Source organism: Rhinolophus hipposideros, assembly GCF_964194185.1.
Source record: "Rhinolophus hipposideros genome assembly, chromosome: 14".
Lineage (NCBI taxonomy): Eukaryota > Metazoa > Chordata > Mammalia > Chiroptera > Rhinolophidae > Rhinolophus > Rhinolophus hipposideros.
The window spans coordinates 24,257,890-24,274,762 of NC_138060.1; the positions used below are offsets into that span (position 1 = coordinate 24,257,890).

At 35.1% G+C, this 16,873-nt stretch overlaps 1 protein-coding gene across 15 annotated transcripts in view; it reads left to right on the plus strand.

The window, feature by feature from the left end:
* Positions 1–16,873, plus strand: part of SETD5 (SET domain containing 5) — a 75,844-nt gene that overhangs the window by 19,436 nt on the left and 39,535 nt on the right. For 8 of the 15 annotated variants that reach the window (XM_081072250.1, XM_081072239.1, XM_081072253.1 and 5 more), the window contains exons 2-3: positions 10,821–10,877; positions 13,636–13,822. In XM_081072250.1, coding sequence (XP_080928376.1) covers positions 13,752–13,822 — 71 coding nt within the window. In that variant the 5' untranslated portion in view covers positions 10,821–10,877; positions 13,636–13,751. Of the gene's footprint in view, positions 1–10,820; positions 10,878–13,635; positions 13,823–14,635; positions 14,861–16,873 lie in introns of those variants that run through there. The other 7 variants (XM_081072244.1, XM_081072248.1, XM_081072247.1 and 4 more) reach the window with 4 other exon arrangements.

The window sequence follows — 16,873 nt, forward strand, 5'->3', positions numbered from 1 at the left end:
ATATTGTTTCCTTTGAATTCACCAAAGCGTAATTGGTAGGAATTCTTACAAGTATGAGTGTTCAAAGTTTGAAATCTGCTAGGTAAACAGCAACAAGCTGGTTACACCCATACCAAGGATCAATTTTTGAAGATTGATACTAGGGCAGTTGGAGAGCCTGGTGGGTTTTCTACTTTCTTATAGATTGTGGAAGAGTTGGAATTTAAAAAGTGAAACACAACATTGAATCTTAGTGGATTCTTAAGAAATCCTAAATTCATTGAAGACCCATAGGTCATGTAAATTTTTAGAATTCAGGGATGAGTGTGAAGATATCATTGCTTAAATAGTGGCTTCATGGTGGTTTGGCCCAATAGGTCAAAGGTGATACCTTCTTAGGGAGGAATCTGCTTTGTTTCTCTTTTTTTGTCATCTTTAATAAGTATCATCTGGTAAATTTACCAGGGTATAAATTGGGTAATCTTGTAGTGGCTAAAGAGATAATGGTTCTTAAGGGAATAAGAGGAAAGGATCTTGTACAGAATTATTGTCAGTTGTCTATAATTATTATTCTAGGACACTGGTACTTTGTGGGCCAGAAGCCCCAATTGCAAAGGATCTAAATATATACATATATGTGTATATGTTTTCTTTCCCTTTTTTTAAACTGCATTTTCCTAATCAACAGGTAAAATTTTTTGTACTTTTGGAAGCCAGTAGTCCAAGATCAAGATAATCAGCAGGATGGCCGGCCAGATGGCTCAGGCAGCTGGAGCTCCATTCTCCTAACGCCAAAGGCTACCGGTTCGATTCTCCCATGGGCCAGTAGGCTCTCAAACACAAGGTTGCCAGTTCAACTCCTCGAGTCCTGCAAGGGATGGTGGGCTCCGCCCCCTGCAACTAAGATTGAACACGGCACCTTGAGCTGAGCTGCCACTGAGCTCCCGGATGGTTCAGTTGGTTGGAATGCGTCCTCTCAACCACAAGGTTGCCGGTTCAACTCCTGCAAGGGATGGTGGGTTGCGCCCTCCACAGCTAAGATTGAAAGGACAACAACTTGAGTTGGAAAAAGTCCTGGAAGTCCACACTGTTCCCCAATAAAGTCCTGTTCCCCTCCCCCCCAAAAAAAATATCAGCAGGATTGGTTTCTCCCGAAGCCTCTCTCCTTGGCTTGCAAGTGGCTGCCCTCTTGCTGGTCATCTTTCTCTGCACACGCATCCCTACTGTCTCTTTGTATGTCCAAGTTCCCCCTTTTTATAAGGACACTGGTCATGTTGGATTAGGGCCCACCCTAACGGTCTTGTTAAAAAAAATTTTTGTTTATTGCTGTATGTTAAGGTAGGTATAATTGACATACTAGTTTCATGTGTACAACATAATGATTTGGTATTTCTATACATTGCAGAATGATCACGATAGTCTAGTTAACATCCATCATTTTACATAGTACCAAAAAAAATTTTTTTTTCTTGCGATGAGTACTTTTAAGATCTACCCTCTTAGCAACTTTCAAATATGCAATACAGTATTAACTGTTGTCACCGTGCTGTACATTTCATCCCCAGGACTTATTTATACCTGGAAATTTCTACCTTTTGACCCCCTCCACCCATTTCTTCCATCACTACCACTACCGCCCCCCAAAATTTTTGCTCTCTTAAAAGACTATCCTTTTCCCCAAAAAGATTGGGAACCACTACTCTATAAAGTTACTAGAGGTGGTCTACAAGAAATTTGTCATAATCTGAGGTGTAGGGTTAAAAAAAGGTACCCTAATTTTTATATTGATTACCAAGTGCTTAGTAACCAAGTACCAGAAAAGGAAATACAGTATTCAGAAACAGTAATATTCAGTATTTAAAAATGTTTTACTTAGGTAAAAATGAATTTGTAAATAGAAGATGTCTTAAAATGGGAAAATAGGCAAATCCTAAGATTCTTTGTGTTACTCTGTTTGGTGCTACAATTCTGAGCTTTGCTTACGGTCAAACTCTGATATGACAGGAAAACCAACAGAGATAATTAAAGGAGACAATAAAATAACTGGGCAATTTTAGTATAGTATATGGTTGTGATTATATTTTGCATAAGAATTTGGAGCAGCTTACTATGCCAGTTGTATTCGTTAACTAAAAAGTACTATTTTGTCAGTGTCTTGGGGCTAATTCATTTAAGTATTAATTAATTAATGAGAATTTTGGCCTAATTATGGCTGAAATGTTTACTGAAACTGGACCAAAGATGAGCATCTGTGTCAAGATTTTTAAATTTTAATATTAATCTTGCCAGAGAAAAATTTTACAGTATTTTGATGTTTTGCATGATGGTAACTCTTGAAGTTTCTGGGTCTCATCAAGTTTCTATGGACCAGCTAGATGGCCATAGATGTTCATCCTCAGGCTTCGAGGGCAAATAATGTACTCACCGTTCCAAAGATTTCATTTTACTCAGTAACCTACTACATGAGTAAATACAGGCTAATTTTATGCTGAGGCAAAACTATGGAATATCAGTGTGTTGTGGGGTTTTACTAGTTGATTGTTGTCTTCTATCACTGTTACTTTTTAAATTACAAATTATTCTAAGTTTAATTTTACTGTTATCAGTATAGTTTCTGAGGAGTAGTTGGTCATAAAATGTGTAGCGGTGTATGTTTGCATTGACAGTGATTTGTGTCTATTTTCCACTAACTGAACCTTAAGATGTGTGCTTTGTGGTTCAAATAGGAATCATCCGTGTGCACCTCAGTTGTTTTTGTTCTGTGACATTCACCATTATTACTGAGTTGTTTTTAACTGAAAAATTCACCTCAGTCGTGTAGGGATCCTTTTTACCCGAAGGTTGTCATTAATCTAAGACTCCCCTAGTATTCAAAGAAACTGCTCACTGAAAATAAGGAGACCAACTGGTCACTACCTCAGATGAGCCATTTGTTCTATTATGTAATCTGTTTTTATCTTTAATACACAGGTTTATGGAATATTATGCTTTACCATCTTTGGGGTATTTCTTATGTGTTTTATCCATTTTTATTTACTGACATAGAGCATACATAGTAATGCTATGTCACAGCTGAGTTATAGGTATATTTGCAGTTAGCTCTGCTATAAGGAGAAATTTGCACTAAGAACAAAAGAAATTTTATCAATAAACTCATGTTAAAAAAATAATTACAATGATTTTTCCTTAAGAAAAAATGATTGACATTTTTAATAGTCATAACTATAATTTTAACAGATAAACATTACTCAGCATTAAGCTCTTCATCCATCTTAATTTTTGCAGAATGATGGCCTTTCTTTCCTCATCACCACCTATCATTATAAGGAGACCTCTGTCACCCATTTTTATAATAAAAAAGGGACAACTCCACTAAGCAGATGTGATGTATATAACTAATGTTTCTAAAACTTGTAACTGCTGTGGAAGAGAGGTTACAGATAAAATAAGATTGGCCTTGAGTTGACTGTTGATGAAAGCTGGGTAGGTGCTATGAGTTAATGACAGGATTTTCTCTGCTTTTGTGTTTGTTTGACATTTTTCATAATAGTTTTTTTAAAATATAAAAACATAGCATATCATACAGGATCAATCACTATTTGTTCATACTTGAACAAAATTTTAAAGGAGAAGAAACAGTTTAGTAGCTAATTAACAAAGAAGGTCTTCTTCCCTTTGGGCAGAGGAGTTTGAATTAATTCAGTAGGCATGCAGGGAGCCATTGTAGATTCCTAATAGAGTGATAAAGATCAGAGTTCTGCTCCGGGAGGCTTAACTGTCATGGAAGAATGAAGAATAGATTGGAGGGTTGAGAGCCCAGAGCTAGTGAGACCTTGGGATCATAAGGTGAGTAGAGTAGTGTTGGTGAATGGATGGATATAGTCTGCGAAACATTTCGAAGGAGAAAGGATAGCTCTGCATCCAGACTCTGGTTAGGCGCTAGTGCCAGCGCAGCGAAAAGGAGAGGGTTTGGACCTTGTGGTTGTCTAGTGTCATAATGGAGTAACCAAATGAATTTGTAGCTACAGTACAAATTTAGTCAATATTTTGGCTCTGTCTTTTAGTGAATCAATATTGACAGGCCTCTTATAGTTTCTTCTCTTTCCAAAGGTAATTAAAAAATGAAGGCCTCATATTTTATACTGAGGCAGAACTGCTAGAACAGAGTTTTGATAATCTGTTTGAAACCGAAATCTAGATCTTCTAGATTACTTGCATTTTCAGTCAGAACCCTGCAGATGCCAGCTAGATTACAGATGGCTAGCATAATTTGTTTTTTCATTACTGGGAAAAGAAATTTAGAGCCTGGTGCACTTATTAAAAGAATTAAAAGTTATCTCATGGGACAACTGTAAGAAAATACTTTTTGGTTTTGGAATACTGCTTTCTCTAGATTTTATTTTGAATATCCCAACCCGAATTTAGTGAAAAAGCAACTGAGATCTATTTAATTATCAGAATTTTAGAGAACAAAAGCACATCTAATCAGTAGTCTTAAAATTGTATCGCAGAATTGTTGAGAATTTACAGTTAACTTTCATTTTAGGGTTTTCTTTTAGAATGTAGAGAGTTTTCTAAGGAAAAGACTATGAGGAAAGAACTGAAATTATTTTAAACCTTATGAGAAAATGTAGCCTTCCCACTGTGGGAGTGTAAAATGGTTTTTACTTTCTGGAAGGTGGTTCAGTATCATTTAAATATGTTCATGCCGTTCTAGCAGTTTCGCTTCTAGGAACTGTATCCTAAGGAAATGTTTGTGCACATGTATGGACAAAGGCATATGTACATACTGTCCAGTGCAGCATTGCATATGTTATGGAAAATTAGCAACAATCTAAACATCCACCAGCAGAGGATTGATTTAAATTATAGTAGATCCATAGCGTATAATAGTGTGCCATCATTTAAGAGGAAGAAGTAAATTTGTACATCTGCTTTGCATACGGAAAGATGTCTAAAACTTAATTGCTAAATGAACAAAGCAGATTACAGAACAGTAAGGTTATTTTATCTTTGGGATATCTTTAGGAAGTAGAATTGTAAGAATTTCACTTTTTTATACTTTTGTAATGTTTGCATAATTTTTACAAGCATTTATCATTTTTACAATAATAAAGACACAGCTATTGGTCAGGGATGGGGATTCCTATTTGCATATCAGAATTATTAAGCTTTAAATTCCTTTGCTGCTATATACTTAGCCACCTAGTCTGCCAAATAATCAGAACATGTGTAGTCAGGTTTTGTTTTATCTGTGTTTTGAGGATTCTTGCTGCCCATTGACCTTCATTCTTAATAGAATTTTCCATGAGACCAGTCAGTAAGTTTTGTCTGAACAGTTCAAGAGATTTATAAAAGAATCTGTTTTCATAAGCTCCTCTTGTGTCACTGGTAAACTATGGAGTGGTTTGGGTTTTCTTTCTTTGGGGGGAGGGTGTTGTTTTTTCTTCAGAATGACTCATTAATTATAGAGGCATACTTAAGGATATTTTTTTCCTTCATGGTTGTGAAAATGCAATACTTGGCACACAGGCAAACCTAAAGAGTTTGCAAATTGCCTACCTTCTCTTACTTTGGATAATAGAAACATCTTAAAATAGCACTTAACATAGTAGCTTTTATACAGAGTAGTTACTCTGTGTTTGTTGAATGAATGAAGGAACGAATGAATGAAAACTGGAAAATCTAGATAATATAAATCCCAAGAGAGTCAGGAATTTTAATCTGGATGTATTTATCTAACATAGCACCAATAATTGGTCTTAATTTAAAAAAATATTTTTTGTTTTAATTCAGCTGTTGCTATCTAAAGCAAGTGGCAAATTACTTTAATAAATAGAAGCTCTACATTAAAATCAAAATTTTCTTCTGAACTCCACCACTGTGTGTGTATGAGTTTACAATTAATGTATTTGTAGCCCTGTTTCTTCGTCTTCAAAATAATGAATTACACTTTATTCTTAAAACTAAGTTTTTTTACCAACTGGAGAAATATTGCCTGAGCTACAGAAAGTATAACAGATACCAATGCCTCTTAACTGCATAGCCCACTTCATGTGGAGTAAGTAAACCTGGTTCCCATGTCAGGGTTTGAAAAGGAAAAAGGCCTGGACAGAGGAGGCAAACATAGAGGTATGAGAGCTTCTTTTTCTATGTGGTGTAGTACATGTTTCTAAAGCATGCGTTGAAGGCTTCAAACACAGTAGGACAGAACCTTCAGAAGGTCTTGATAGTATAGCTCTATGACAAGGTAAATCAAAGTTCCCTGGTGGTGTCATCTTTATTTGATATAATTTAGAATCCTAAAATTCTTCTGATTTTTGTTAAGGATAGAGTCTGTGCATCTTTGATTAGTTTAGCAGTAAGTATGTATTTATCATTGTTAAATAAGTTATAAATAAAATTCTTCTTCAGTGGCAACTTAAAATAATTTAAGATTGTGGTAAGGTGTATTTAGTTTCATTGTTTATGACACGTACTCTTATGCAACCACCACTTCACTTCCCCTCCAAGTACAACTGAGTATGTCTTGGCCTCTATATTATAGCCATTAATGACATTTTTCATAGGGAAAGAAATTCTTACTATGGACTAAGATAAGATTTTTTTACCTGGGTTTTAATTACCTTCTATTCTAATAAACTTATTTGGGCTTGTATAGTCATTGGTTTTTGTGCCAAGCCCAGTAGGCCCTAGAGGGAGTATAAATGTAGACAACGTTGAGGAGGGGTAAACAAGTACTGCAAGAGAAGAGGTGGGAGAAAAGGAAAACTATCTTGGATCTAAACTAGTATATCATGACATTTCTTTAGCCTCTTGTAATTCTTTACCACCACCCCATCTCCCAATGTTTCTCTCTCTTCTTTCTCTTCAACCTTGAACTTCTTTTAGATCCTTTGCCTACATTAACTTGCTTCAGATGGTAAGACTGAGTTAGAACTTACACTGTCCCAGTTATATGAACTTCTCACTGGGTCTCTGAGCACTTTTTAAGTGTTCATCTCTTATTTTCTAATAATTCTTATTTATTTCTAGTGCTTATCACTTCTCTTTCCTATCCTTTTTTCCCCCGGTTTCCCACATATCGTCGTCTTACATTATTTACTGTAGCAAGATTGAAATACACGCTGTTGGAGAAGAGTGAAAGTAATTTTTAGCCGCATTCAGCTTATTAGTAGCAGCTCCTCTTTCTTCACATATATTTAAAGATTCCAAAGTGCCATTTAAACTCATATTTGCTACAACCACTAGTCCATATGCACCTGAGTCAGCAGAACAGGTACAGGTCCTGTTCTTTCCATTGTACAGATGAAAAAACTGAGACTTTGAAACATTGCATTACTTGCCTAAGCTAATGCCGGGAGTCATAGAAATTTAAAGCAGGAAAAACCTAATGAAGACTTCGAGGAATTTAAGGTTCATCTATAAAAAGTGGTTTCTCAGAGATCACCAAACTAATTAAGTTGTAGGCTAGAACTCAAATTTCCTACCTCCTAATAGAGTACTTTTTTCTTTTCCAAATGTAAAAAGCGACATGTTACAGTATAACAGCAGTGTTTTCCCTCAATATTTCAATTTGGGTTGGAGATGGAAGTAAGCATATAATGCATCAGCTGCCATGTTAGTTCTCTAACAAGTTGGTTGTGTGGATAAAGTTCAGGTATATATTTATTGCATTTTTTCTGACATTAAAAAATTAAGGTGAGGGTAGCAATAATGCAAAAAACCTTCTAATAATCTTACTCCATCTCCCCTTTTTACTATTTTGTAAAGTTATTCAAAAGAAGGAAATTGAAGCATAGAAGTATTTAAGAAGTTTAACTTAACATGTATAACAATTTTAAATAATCGGTAGGTTCACAAATTGAATCTTAATGACTATTTTAACCCTAATTTTAAATTTTCCTGAAATGTTTTCTCTCATCTCCTTAATTGAGTTAAATGTATTCATTTATTGACCCATTAAAGATCTTTCATTGCTTCATTCTGTATATCTATTAATTTTCATTATTTAATAATTTAAATAAAGGGATAGTAAATTGGGCTGAATATATTGACGTGAGGATATATTTTAGATGCTTGTGTTTTTAGTGAATCCCAGTTTAAGGGTTACTGCTTAAGGGAAGAAATTTGGTATTTGTGGCTGCTGGCTAGGTGGAATTTAGAGAATTTTTTGTTGTGTGCAGGGTCTTTTATTTAGTGAGAAAAAGAAACTCCTACTAATTTGATAACAATACTGTGTGAACAACCTGATACCAAAGCTCTGAACAAGAAACCAGGCCTAGAAGATGAGGAATCTAAGGAGGATTTCTAAATTGAGGATATTTTTAACTAGATTTTAAATTGTACATTGTGGCCAACAGGATGAAAATAATTTTTAACCTTCTTATAAAACCTGAAGTAATATTGTTGCCCTTGAGAAAAATGGGCATTGCAAAATGTGATGATAGTAATCACATTTAATGTCAGCCTAAACAAGAAGAAATTTTCTGTTTCTCTTAAGACATACCTATTTTTAATATAGTTTCACATCATTTAAAAATATCTATAAAATACACCTTTCTGGCCTTGAATTAGTATACACAGTTGTCCTTACTTTGAAATTTCATAATTGAGCCACTACCTTGAGAGAAAGAAAAATAAGTGTAAAATTTCGATGTAAATACCTTGCTGTTAATATGCTTGGAGAGAGAATTCTATTCATAAAAGAGAAAATGCTCTCAGTGTTCTAGTTAAAGTTTAATGATGGATGATGGGTGTTGTGAAGCCAAAGAAATTAAAAGCAAAGGGACATTTTGGGGAAATGGCTTGTTCGTATATATCTAAATATATATTTACTTATATGTTTTGTCAGAGACCAAATTAAGGATGGGATTTGGTTTTCTGGTGATTTGTGGAGAGTTGATCAGTTTGCTCCTTGGCCGAGTTGCTGTCTGCATAGGCTGTTAACAATTGTTTCTCTGGCAGCAGATCTTGTTCATCAGGATTGCATCATTTCTGGGAGAATGGCCAAGGTCCACAGCCTCAGTACAAAGACTGTCTGAAGCATATGAGGCCTGTTCTCTTTCTGAAGCGGCACTCCTCTTCCTGCCAGTCCTCTTCACAGGATGACTGAAGCAGACTTGTTCTGGATTTCTTTCATTGGATTGGCTGTTTATGGGACTCTTGTCTCCCAGCTGCTTCCGGCTCACCTGGCTGATGCAATTTCTTTTTCGGAAATCTCTGTTGGAATTGTTCTTAAAACACTTTTTGTCTGTCTTCTGAGAGTGACCAGACGAATCACACAGGTCTTGTGCTTTCAGCAAGTCATATAGAAAAGAGACTGTCAGAATGACAAATACAGAGACTATTGACCATTTCTGAACCTAATTAAAAAGAAATAATTATAAACTTTCTGGCATGTTCTATTTAATACCCTTTTCCCAAGAAACTATGTAAATGGTGACTTCTCAAAAGAGTACTCAGTAGTGGGAGACAGGCTGGTTGGTTCTGCCTCTGAATCCAAGAACATACCAGTTAGTGTTCCTGTGGATTCTGATGGATTCTTTTGAATATAGTTAAATTGAAATTCTGATGCATTCATTTTTGCCCCCCACTACTCATTTCTCTTTTTACTCTGTTGTTTCTTATATTCCTTCTTATTTGTTGTCCTTGGTTTATTTCGTTTTTTTCTTTCTTTACTGTAATCTTCATACCTTTTATTTTTATAATTTCTAGTACCATGTTTCCCCAAAAACAAGATCTAGCCAGACAGTCAGCTTTAATGCGTCTTTTGGAGCAAAACTTAATGTTAAGACATATATATAGTAAAATAAGACCAGGTCTTATATAAATTTTTGCTCCAAAAGACGCATTAGAGCTATTTTCCCACACGTATGCTCTTTTAGAATTGTTTCTAAAGCATAGGTTATTTTCTTTGGTGCTGCCAATTAGCTCAGTTGGTTAGAGCACATTGTTACTAATTACTAACATCAAGGTTGCTGGTTCGATCCCTGCAGGAGCCACTTTGAGCTGCACCCTCCTAAAAAAAAAGTTTATTTTCCAATTTTTAATAAATTGGAAATCCATAAAAATATCAACGTAAAGTACATTTCCTCTCTACTCCTTGGTAAGTGAAATACCAGAAGAAGCTCCTTTCACACATATGGTATATTAACATTTCAGGTGTGAATTAAATTGTACTTTTTTCCCCTGAAAGTCCTGGGTCATCACCTATTTTCCTTTCCTTTTTGGAGGGTAGAAAGTTAATTAGGCCTTATTTTTCCACATGTTTCTGTTATGGAGTTGACCACAAATAGAAATGACTTCCTTTTGTCACTCTTTCTACAGTAGGACAAGAGGCTATAGGTGGAATGGAGTGTCGGATAAGAAAGGAGTAATGTAGACTTATACATTAATAGGTGACAGGTAGGTAGGTCCTTGTCTGACTAGAGAATAAATTTGACATTTGATTAAAGAAAAGCCTCTGGATTTGGGAAGGGGTCAGTGGAGAAGAGAAGTACCCCTTAGAGAGATGATAAAAAGACGAAATCCTTTTGGAAATGGGAGAGAATTCTAATTTGAAGGAAAGAGGATTATCCAGTGACAAATTATTTACCACTTCTTAAGTCAAATAAAGATAATTTTCCTCTCCACCCTTTCTTTATTTAGGTCTGGCTTTATAGGAAAATGGGATGTAAAGGTTAAAGGACAAAAATAGAGTACTAGATGGAACATAGGATGTTAAACAAGACAGTATACAGAGATGAAACAAAATTAGCATTAAAAATATTTCTGTAGAATTCTTTGTGTCCATCAATGTTACTTCTTTCTGTACTAATTTGTGTCTCAACCTTTTCTAGGTCTTCAGAGCTACTGACATAATTTTTGGGACTTCGTATTCAGAGGTCTATAAAAAGGTGACTGAGCCAGATAAATTCTTTTAATTTGTTTTTGTATTTTGATGAATGTTAAAATCATATATTGAGATAATGATCAAAATTCAGCAAATATTTCTCAAACACCCTCTTTGTACTAGGCACTGTTCTGGATGTTGGAACTACGGCAGAAGATAAAACAAAAATAACCTGTCCTCATAGAGTTTGTATTTTGTTAGGAAGAGACAGACAAATTAACAAGTAAAAGATATCTTGAAATTGTTCCACCTAGAGACAGAGTTAATTCTTATCAATCTCTCTAGGACATATCTCCAAACTATAGCAGATTAATAACTGCTACAACTACTAAGCTTAGTAAACTTTAGTAGGAATCTATTGTCTTGGCTTATAAAACTAGAGTAGTTTTAAGAAAATACTGCGTATAGGTGATCTGTTCAAAGTTCTTTAGTTAACATTTTAATAGCTGCATTTTGCACAGTGTTATTTAGGGAAGGAACTATCCTCAGAGTTATATAAGAAATTTGGTTCTGTTATCATTTAAGAAGCTCCAATATTGTGAAAATATTATTTAGAACAAGATGGTGAAGCTTATTATAATGATTGCTTTCATTAGAGGAGTGGAAGGGTAAAACTAGATAAAAGAAAAATGGAGAAATTCATGAGGGAAATTTATAGTTGGCTACTTAATGTTTCTCACATGTGTTTCTCAACTATCCAAATTAGCGAGGGTGGAATGTATTAAGGAATGTATTCATCATTTATTAAGGAGATATCTGAAGTAATTTTTTTGTCTTTTCCTTTTATTATATCTTTTAAAAATTACTCAGAAAAATAACTGTCAGCATAGGTTTATAAGTTGACTTCTATCTGGAAGCCTATATTTTTTTTATGGTCATATAATAGTATAGCAGTGACAAAAGATTTTTAATGGTGCTAAGTAACTTTTTTTTGGTTCTTTACTGAAAATATATAGTACATGATTCAGATTCCTGTATTAATCAGGGAAGGTATGATCATTATCACACTGATTATCAAGCCAGGCAGTTTTAGGGCTTTTTTAATTTTTTCTTTTTAATTCAGATTATACAATGATACTAAAAGTAGAGAAAGAGTTGTAACCACCAATCCCTAATATTTAATTTTATGCCTTTTGGGCTTATTTGATAAGTGTTGCACTGTCATGTGTAGATTTTGCTTCAGTTTCCCAGAGACTTTGAAATGTACTGCTTACATCTCTATTTGGACATATTGTTAGGGTCAAAGAAAACATTGTATGTAAGATGGGTGCAAAGGCAGAAAGTTACATTAATCATTTCTCTTTCCTGACCTGTGAGGAAGCACTGGATAGGAAGATTTGCCCTTTTCATTTCGGTCCCATGTCACCTTCAGTTGAATAGGAACAGTTGTATTGCCTCACCCATATTTGGAGAGATCCTTTGGTGAGATCAAGCTCTTTCAAAGTATAGGTTCCAGGGAAGACTGCTCAGTGTATAGTTATTCTAGCATTCTAAAATGATGGCACACAAAAGTAATATTATCTTTATGCATTCTTAAAAATCTTGGCCTGATTCACTGTTCATAATTGATTTTCGTATCCAGATTAATTTGCTTTGTATATCAAAATAAGATTCAAACATCTCAGATCGTCTACCATTTAAAATTTGCATTAATTCCCTAGATTGGCTCAATTAATATCTTATACTTTTCATTCCATTTAATATTTTTAGTATAATCTCCACTTTTCTAGTGTCTTATTTCTTATGAATCAGTATATGAATCATGACTCTTTGTAGTCTTTTTTTTGAAGTCTTTAAATTAAGCTGAGTCTTTAACATTCACATTGACTTTCTTCCCTCCCACATGAAATGCTTATTTCATCTTTTCAATGTGTTTTCTTTAAACAATATACAACTAATGTAAAACTACAAAGTATACGGTTTTCCCTTTGCACCATACCTCCAAATCTCTTACTCTACTTTTGCTTTTTTACACTTCAGTAGTTGCTGAGTCGTTCTGTTCCTAAATTTCAGTCTGTATATGGCCACCAATTCAAGATATCCTCACTGCTTTTCCATAGAAAGATGTCTAATCTTTATCATGAAACCATATTCTTTGTGGTTAATGTTTTTATTCATACGTAGCAGTGGATATTACCTCACAAATGTAGTTAAGATAATCTTCTCCCAAAATTATAAAGTAAAAATGGTTTTTATAAAGGAACAGTGTTCTGTGATAAAAGAAGGCAATAAGAAACAGCTGTATCCAATCAAAAAGAAACAAATCGATCTCATACTTAATTTGGAAGAAATATCATTATTTGCTCTGGTAAACTGCATTTATTTGTGGCAGGGGGAGTTTAAATGAAAGATCTTAAATTGTTAAAAAAGAAATTAAGTTGTGATAGTTCTATTAACCATCGTATATCTTAAAAATTGTTAGTTGTTAGGTCCTAGGCTGCCAGGAAATTTTGTTTGATGAGCGGTTGTAGAATAGGGGAAATGTACTTATTAGTAAGCTGGGCAGACTGTTACTTTCCTTTTATCAAAAAAGAAAAAAATTAAAATAAAAATGAAAAGTAAGCAGAATTTTTGCTACCTTACTTTGTGGAACATTAATACAGCACATAGTAAACATGGGGTAATGTGTAGATCCCTTGTTGTACTTGTTTTATATTTATCCCTTTTAAAAGCTTTATTCAAAAATGAAAAACGATTTAGTAGTATTTAGGATAAATTTAAAGAACTATCTAGTTACTAGATATTTTCTTTTTCTGTGCCAGGATTCCTCATGTCCATAACATGTTGGTTGAGGCTCTGCAGCTCACCCCCACTCTCAGAGTGGCCAGTCTCCATTAATTGGACCCCGTGATTTCCACTCTCTGCTGTGTTGGACGTCATGAGCATTGCAATCCCTCTGGGAGTCACCACACCAGATACATCCTACTCAGATATGGCTGCTGGATCAGAGTAAGTGATTCTTCCTAGGTCGTAGGTGAATTACCAGTTTGTGTGGAGACATTTTCTTATGGGCATCTCATAACGAATATACAATATTTTCTAAACCCAAACTTAGCCCACTGTAAATGACATTAGACCTTTCCCTTTCTCCCTTAGAAGCTGGAGGGAAAAAAGAGAGGAAAAGAATTTGGGGGTGGGGGCAGGATTTCTGAGTAAATCATTAATAGAATTAAATTTGCAAAGTAGTGATTGCATTCTTGTTTATTTTAATGGGTGGGGAAGATTGAAATAAAATAGGTGTCACTACCTGCTTCGGTAGAGTTAATGATTTTTCTGATGAATGGAGATAACAAGGAGTTCTCTCCAACTGATTTTCCTTGAAGGCCTCTTCCTATGTATTTCTCATTGTTCTAGAGTAAAGGGGCTATAACTGAATATGGGCAGGTTACTTAGGTGTTCTGACATTTTGGGGTAGAAAATGTGGAAAGCAGTGTCATCTGTTTTTTATAATATTCATTGCCTAGAAAGAGGACCTTCAAAATCAGTGGCACCAAACTTTTTTTTCAGCTAAGAGCAGCTTTAGGAATTCAGAGTTTGTCGAAAAGCCCAATCCCTAAAATAGACTCTCAATTCTTGAAGAATTTAAGTGCCAAATGGCAATGAAGGTAGGCCTTCATTATAAAACTTTATATATTATTCACAGTTTTAAAAAATTTAGCCTTTTGTATCCCTTCTCTTTTAAGTTGTCCGAGATTCCCCCTGCTCACAGATTCCCCCTCTTGTCCTTTTACCTCCCTTGTACCCAATCTTCCTTGCTTACAGAAAGGAAGTGGAAGCCCCCTACCTTTCAAGACGAAGTGGCACTACACCAGGATGTGAAAGTCCAGCGAAAGAGACCCAAGGGGCCTAGGGGGCAGCACACCCCCAGAAGCCAAGTCTATTCCAGGCAGTACCAGGGATTAGGGTCTGGGCTGGAAAAATCCTGGTGTTTTGAATATGTTCAGGTCCAGTTCAGACTCTTGATCCCACAGCCACTTCTTGAGTGAGGTGGGTGTTGCTCTAATTCCCCTGTTTCTCTTGCCATTTTCACAGTCCCCGGGGATTCTTCCCCCTTCAGCAAAGCAAAATAACTGTACCAGAACTCTGGGTTCGACTGCGTCCCTGATTAATAGTGGTTTTCTTCCTTAAAACGGAGAATATTATGATAGTAAAGAGCATGTATATTTCTTCACAAAGCCACTTAGGATAATTTGTTTACTGGCTTCCTTAAAGAGGAAGACTTAAAATGAAACTACCCTAAGAAGCAGTATATTATATTCTGGGGTGGTCTAGAATTTAAAGCAATTTTTGGCCTTATTCCCATTTAAAAACAAAGGCGGAGGGTGGGGGGATGGGGAAGGGTGGATTGTGTTCCAGAGTTTTTATCCTCTTTTGTTTTTATTTTTTTGCATGCCAAAGAGATTTAGTTATGGCCAATAGCTGAGGTTTACAATTTTATAGCTATTTTCCAAATAAAGTATTTAAAAATCTTCCTACATTAGTCTGTGACTAGTTGTGTAGTGTTAATAGATTTTTAGGAGGTCAGCCACTAGCCTCCTATATGGATTAACTAACAAACTATGTAGGTAAATAGCATTAACATATTTGAGAGAAATTTCAACAGAGATTAAATCAGTGAGTTTGGAATAAATAGATAAGAAAAAGACCTAAAGCGATTATTCTTAAAACTGATATTTTTGATAGAGTACAGACATGACTACCCATATTTATAGCTGGGGGTCCAGAAGTAATTGCAGAAAGAAAAAATACTTCTGGCCTAAAAACTTCGACTGCGATGTTTCTATTTCCTGAAGCATTTTCATTCATAATCTCCAGTTGATACTGTGGTTATAACTAATTACAGTTGTTCATTCGGTACATCAACAATTATGTACCATTCTGTTAAATTATCGATGATATTTGTTAATGCTTCACCATGCATATTCTGTTCTGAGCACTGATACGAAGGTTAAACCTGGTATGAAGGGCAACATACTCAACCAAGTAAAAGACCTAGACTTTACTTCATGGGATTTTTAAAGCTGATGGCAACATTATACATTATGCATTTTTTATATATTTGTAGGAAAACCTCTAGGTATAACAATAGGAGCAAAAATTTTTCTGAATTTGCAATCCTGCTGTAAATGAAGTTCAGATTTTCCAAGAGGTAGCATTATAGCAGCAAGATTGCCTATTATACTTTGAAGACCGTTGATGGAGAATATCTCTGTACGCATGCGGTTTTTGTATCTGTGCCCATCTGTCATAGCGGTTCAAACGTTGGGGGGGAGGCTATAATTACATTTGCATAAAGTAGTTGACTAATAAAGAGATGCAGTCCTAACACTTCAAGTTTTTAATCCACTTAAAATATAGTTAAGAGCTGATATACATGTCAAGGAATATCCTAAGAAATCCTATATGTTTACCTGTCAACATTTAACTATATTGAATCAATAACCAGTATGGAAATTGCAAAGTTCCTTATCAAGAGACAAGACCTTAAATTTTAATGTTTGGCACGCATAGCAATATATTAAATGCTGTACTTGACTAGAAGGTGTTGTGCAGATGGCCTTTAACCTCCACAATATAGATTTTGTTTCCTAGACTTGCACATGAAGTGCGTATGTTCATATTTACCCAGTTTGGAGATGAGTGAGATACAACAAACATAACTGCATCTCCATGGCCATCTTTTATTTCATGCCACTCTTTTTTCCTATCCAAGAGGGAAAAAAGACATTGCTATAAACAGCTGTCATGTTTCACCCCATGTGTTCAGTGGTACAAAATCTCTTATAAAATACGTACAGCTTTTGGAATACTTGTTTATCTAGTAAATTAAACATGTTTATAAAATTACTTTCTCGTAACTGTCCATCATGGAAACTAAATTCTGCCTTCATTTTGTCAATGATTATTTGCCTTTGGTTTCATTTAGGAAACCCCATCTTTTTCCTAATACTCAGAGTTGATTGCCTCTCATTGAGCCATGGTCAGATCATCTTTTTCTCA